At 43.7% G+C, this 5615-nt stretch overlaps 1 protein-coding gene across 2 annotated transcripts; it reads right to left on the bottom strand.

Moving 5' to 3' along the window:
- Window positions 1-560: 560 nt before the first annotated feature.
- Window positions 561-4107, bottom strand: LOC147887330 (GABA transporter 1-like). Of its 2 annotated transcripts, XM_087394537.1 has the most exons (7): window positions 3533-4105; window positions 3166-3396; window positions 2386-2483; window positions 2094-2280; window positions 1858-1991; window positions 1438-1674; window positions 563-1285 (listed from the first exon to the last, which is right to left on the bottom strand). In XM_087394537.1, the coding sequence occupies exons 1-7, from the start codon at window positions 3681-3683 to the stop codon at window positions 905-907; spliced, it is 1419 nt and encodes a 472-aa protein (XP_087250663.1). In that variant the 5' UTR covers window positions 3684-4105; the 3' UTR covers window positions 563-904. The 2 variants fall into 2 exon arrangements, with proteins under 2 accessions (XP_087250662.1, XP_087250663.1); XM_087394536.1 differs by having other exon boundaries at window positions 561-1285; window positions 1858-2280; window positions 3533-4107.
- Between the last annotated feature and the right edge of the window lie 1508 nt (window positions 4108-5615).

The raw sequence follows: 5615 nt of genomic DNA, 5'->3' as shown, positions 1-5615 counted from the left end.
CTAAAGTTGAAGTGGATTGAACACAAAGAAATAGAAAGTAAACACATGAGAAGAGAAAGAGAAAGAGAGACAGAGAGAGTCACTAACTGACCGATGGTATTTTCTTGCACAACGAGACTAAGACAAGCTGAACAGGAGAGAAAGAAAGAGAGCAAGAGGGCATAGAAGTGAGCGGGAGTCTGTTGAGAGAGAGAGAGCGAGAGAGAGAGAGAGAGAGGCCTGCACAACTATTTCTTGCCCACGTTGTACAATGAGTGCCATTTAGTGACACATTACTACGTGATATTTCGATTCAAAATGCTCCTTCATTTCCCATAACCGCATGCCCTACCACTGTCTCGGACATAGGTTTTTTATCCACATTATCATGCATGTACCCAATCAAGCTTCTGGGAATATTTTTACCAATTTTGCCTCAACAAAAGAAGGTGCACTTGTCCCAAATTGGTTGTATTAATAGCCAATTTTTTTGAGCCAATTCATTTTATGTTGCATTGGCTACTTGCAGAATTGCCTAAGTCCATTTTTTTGCTGCTTGACTTAACCTTATAGTAATAAATACATTGCCAAATTACTCCGTCTAATACTTTTACTATCCTACTACTAAGATTGTCATAAAGATCGCAGATTTGTTGAAATTGGCTGGATGTGGGTTTATTCTCAGCGTACTTTCGAGATCTTGGAAGAAAAATCATCAGACATGCTGGGCTAAATGTTCTTGAATAAAAGTTCGCTAGGGTGACATATTTGGGGACGTATTGAGATTGTCTTCTTTTTTGTTTTATTTAGTTATCTATAGTGCATTGAAGCATAAGGCCTTATATATCATACGGAGTACCCTTATATTTTCCTCTAAATAAAAATAATCCCTTTTCTTTAAAAAAATCTAATGATTCGAGCCACATTATACATTTGCAAAGAGCTTGTAGCTTTTTGCATCGAGGACGATTTGTCGCACAGCTGAAACGCAACCGAGCAAGCCCACAAGCGAATAAACGACGGCTATGAGCGTATTGACCCAGTATATGAGCGACCTACGGGAAGGTTTCAAGACTATATTGTAGAAAATCATGGGGAACACGAAATCTAGAGGGGTGAATCCAAAAGCACCGATGAAGGCATTAATATCCGCGAAGAAGGGTATCATTGCCGAAATTAGAGTGGCAAGGGATACATAGAATCCGCGCAAGAAAATTCTCGGTATCAAGTTTCGCATAGAAAACATTCCGCTTGTCACGTCTGATGATTTTCCTTCCAAAACCTCGAAAGTAAGCTGAGAATAAACCTGCATCCAACCAATTCCAACCGATCTTCAATCTTTATGAAAATCATAGCAGTACAGTAAAAGTATTAGATGGGGTAATTTGGCAATATATTTCTTGCTATAAGGTTTAGTGAAGTTGCAAAAAACTGAATTCGGGCAATTTAACAACTCACCAATGCTACCGCAAATAGTTGGATTAGCACAAACAAATTGGCTGTGAATAGCAACCAGTTTGGTACAAGTGCTGCTTCTCCTGTAGGGGCGAAATTGGTAAAAATATTCCCAGAAGCTTGATTACCGAATGCCCAGTACCCTGAGACCGCAACTGGGATGAAAGTCGAAAGCACTATAGAGTAGCATACGCACAACCCTTTAAACATCTTGCCTGCTACAGGAGGTGCCAATGTTGCCTAGAAATGTGTACATGTAGATGAAGTTAGCAAGGGAAAATGCTATTGGACACAAACCGAGGCAAATTTGAAATTAATCAAATCGAAAACATGGGAAGGCAATTCGAAATCGACCTGGAATCGTGTGGTTGTGAACGGTGAGATGAAAAAGGGGTACAAAGGGACGAAGGGGCCTTCCATTACCTGTATCTCAGGAATAATGCCATTTCCGTAGGTGGTAGCAATAACAGTAAGGGAATTAAAAACTCCAAACATCTTGCTGATGCTCCCTCCCGTAACACTGTAACTTCTGTCAGCTTTCACCTTTGAATTATAACCTGCCAGGACCCAGCATTTGTAACTAAGCAAACTCAAGATCACAAAAGAATATAATCTCAGGGTCTTATACCCAACAATATGGCCGTTGCATATTTCCCAACCTGCATAGATTGAGCTGCCCACCACACATATGCTGTATCCTAAGCACATTAAAAGAGACACAAGGTTGATGAATCTCAAGGAGTGAAATGACGGGAGTTGAGATAGGATCAGCATAACTATCCCGAAGATGATGATAAATTCATACAGCTTCATGGGTCCGTTGGGGTGGTAGATCAAATAGATAAACTGCATTTGAGAAATTCCATTGTCAAACAAAGTTCAACTTTTATCAAAGACTAGAAACGTCAATACGATTAACTCTACGAAAAGCTCAGGGTGTTAAAAAGCCACCTTCATGCTCTGCCCTCCAAGAATGGTGCATCCAATCACTGACCCTAGGCATACGGCAAACTGCACAGGTGCAACCGCGTAGAGGCTCCATCTTGGTCCTGCAGTATATGGCAACTGTCCATAAATAATATTTGGAGTATCAAAGTTCACCTTTAGTAGAATAGATGTTCCCCTGACTCTGCGGCTCGGGATTTCTCAGTCAATTAAAAGTAGAATCAGGCCCAATAACGGGGACTCCCAGTTAAAATCTAGTTACCCCGTGCTCTGCACCATTTCAGATGTCTACATTTGTTGCTTCCCTTCACTACTGTGCGCTTTGCGGTTGAATCAATTCAATATATGTAGCAATGATCATCCTCCGAAAAGCGGGATCAACTCTCAGGAATTTGAAAACCTACACTCTTAAAGCATGCCGCACCCAGGTGTGTCAATATCGAGCCCATGCCCCCCCTTCAGTTCTTTTGGATTGAGTACCCAGAGGACTCTAATTTTGCATCGATACAAATAGATATCCATGTATTCGGGTCTAGTAGACTCGTGGTGTAATAGGCATCTGGAGTCTAGATCCAATTCCTTACTGAAGCTATTCATGAGGTACCGAAATTCTGGCAGTGCTGAACTGATTCGAGACGCAAAAGTTATCTGGGTTTGCCAGTTCAGTTGTAATTCTCCATCAAAAATTTCTAGAAATTCCTTGGGCATTTGTCTCAGGATGCATCAAGGCTGAACACTTTGTATCAAACCATTGTTGAACGTTCCAAGGCGTTAATGAGAGCTTACCAAGAATGTCAGCAGCCAGCTCTCTGAATCGGATATGACGGCGACCCGACTTTGCCATGTGTTCGAGGACCCTGGAGAGGAGGCAATAAGCGTAAAACGTGATCCCCGCACCCAACAACAAGGATATCACACCAGGAGCCCATCCCAAGCCTGCTAACGCGAACGGCAGACTGAGGAGAGCAGGAGCTGCGATGGAGGTAGTGAGGTGATATCCGGCATGAAGCCAATTTCCTGCGCCATGGACAACATCAAGGAGGATCTGGGTCACATTTAATTTCAGGGTGAGCGAATTAGCTGAACCCGAATCCTATTCGAAATGCACAGCTGGTTGTGCGACGAGTTGAAGCAGGGGGCAGGGAAAAGATACCTTTCGATTCGAGAACGAATAAAGCTCCAGCGTCGTCGACGAGGAGATCAGGGGGATGGTGGGAAAGGCCATTGTGGGGGAGGGGAGAGGGGGAGGGAGACCGGTGATGGAGAGACAGTTTCTCTAAGTCGACAGAATTGGAAGGATCCATAGGGGAAGTAGAATGGGAGGATTCCCAAAGCTGCGTAAGAGCTTATAGGGATTGGAAAGCCACCTTTCGTGTTGCAGTGAAAGGAGGAGTTCCGTAGTTTCTTGTGCCGGCGTGCAGTTCAACTCTTTCTCCTCCACCTCCCTCGTGTTCTAATTCTTCTTTGTTTCCTTCTTCTCCACCGAGAGAGGTGCGGTCCTCACAGAGTCTCTCCTGCTTTGCAGATGATCGAGACCAAGATCACAGTCGCCAGCTCCTGGTGGGAGGATTGCGAATGCTCGGTAAGAGCTTATAGGGAAGAGCGACACAGACGATATGAGAGAGAGAGTAGGAGAGACACAGAGATCTAGAGTGAAGGCAAACCGAGCTTTCGTGTTGCTGTGAAAGGGGGAGTTGCGTGTGCTGGCGTGCAGCACTTAATCAACTCTTTCTCCTTGGTTTGGCTTTCCACACAGTCGATGATCGAGATTCCAGATGAGTCGCCAGCTCCTGCTTGTCATACGTACACACGTACATGATACACCCTCCGGAGTGCGCGATTCACAACCAACCGCTGCTGGGCCTGATGCATCGCGCCAGCGACCTTTTGCCTCCCGTAGCTCAGTCAAACGCGGCCGTCGTCATCTCTCGTCACAGCTTGCGACTCCTGCTGCTATGATTTGACAAAAAGGCTCGTGAGTTGTGAGTCTGGACTCTCTATTGCAAGAATGGAATCAGCTTCGTCCAGTCAAGTTACGAGCATGTTGTTCTTGTCAAAATTATTGACAAAAGCCCATATTCCTGGAATCTCGATACGAGTCCCTCCAGCTTCGAGGTCCCCTCATAATTGCCACGAGTAGCATAACCTTAATTGCCACGAGTAGCATGACCTGTCTACGACGGGTTAGAGACCCGAGACCCGCCCCTACTGGGTCTCAAGGAATCCACCATAGGCATTCCTTGGCTTAGCTCTATGCTCAATGTACTCAAAGAATCAGCTACATGAGGTTGCCATGTGATGTTGATTGAGGGGCAATCATTTTACACACGCAACCCCCTCTGCCGCGTGTCTCCTCTCCCCACACACACATATGCACTCTCTCTTTGTCTTATTTTTTGTTGATAGTCTTGATCATGCACTAAAACCTTAAGGAAATAGATAGATAAATGCATCCTCTCTCTCTCTCTCACTCTCTCTCTCTCTCTCTCTCTCTCATATATATATATATATATATATATGCACAAACATATACAATTAAGTATATGTATGCTCCTGTAAGTATACACATGTTATGACTATGTGTCTACACATGCATATGTGTATGCTCCTTTAAGTGTACACGCACATCATGATGTGTGTAGACACATGCACATGTGTTTCGATTACACACACACGCACGTGTGCGTGCGCTTGCGCATGCACGCACGAACACACACGCACATGCACATGCACTCACTTTTTCTTTTTGGTCTCTCTCTCTCCATATCTCTTTCTCTCTCAATAACAAAAAATATCAAATCAATAACAAATGCTCAATCACAACTCTGACAACTTATTAGAAGGAAGATAACAAATTCGAAATGGGAGGGCAATTCTAAAGCTTTTTGATGTGCTAGCTAGCTATTCATACGGCAAGGGTAGACTTGCAAAAATTGGATGGAGGACATGGGTGGTAGCATGTTGGGCAAGGCAATATTGTGAAGGGGAGTATTTGCAAGGAGAGTGTACATGTCGCATGCCCTTTGGGTGCCATGATGTACCTCAGAAATAAATAATATAAGAAAGATTTAGACGAACCACTTCATTCATGACTCTAACAACTTATTAGAAGGAAGATAACAAATTCGAAATGGGAGGGCAATTCTAAAGCTTTTTGATGTGCTAGCTTGCTATTCACATGGCAGAGATAGACTTGCAAAAATTGGATGGAGGACATTCGCAAAAAGTGTATGATA

This window comes from Dipteris shenzhenensis, chromosome 23, assembly GCF_047967505.1.
Source record: "Dipteris shenzhenensis isolate YYH24624 ecotype China chromosome 23, Dip_SZ_1.0, whole genome shotgun sequence".
NCBI lineage: Eukaryota > Viridiplantae > Streptophyta > Polypodiopsida > Gleicheniales > Dipteridaceae > Dipteris > Dipteris shenzhenensis.
This window is presented reverse-complemented; position numbering and strand designations above follow the sequence as displayed.

Coding starts and splice junctions, on each gene's coding strand:
- LOC147887330 (XM_087394536.1), bottom strand. CDS start 3,683: ATGGATCCTTCCAATTCTGTCGACTTAGAGAAACTGTCTCTCCATCAC. Junction 3,397..3,532: donor ATTCGTTCTCGAATCGAAAG/GTATCTTTTCCC, acceptor TCCATGGCGCAG/GAAATTGGCTTCATGCCGGA. Junction 1,675..1,857: donor GCATTATTCCTGAGATACAG/GTAATGGAAGGC, acceptor ACACATTTCTAG/GCAACATTGGCACCTCCTGT.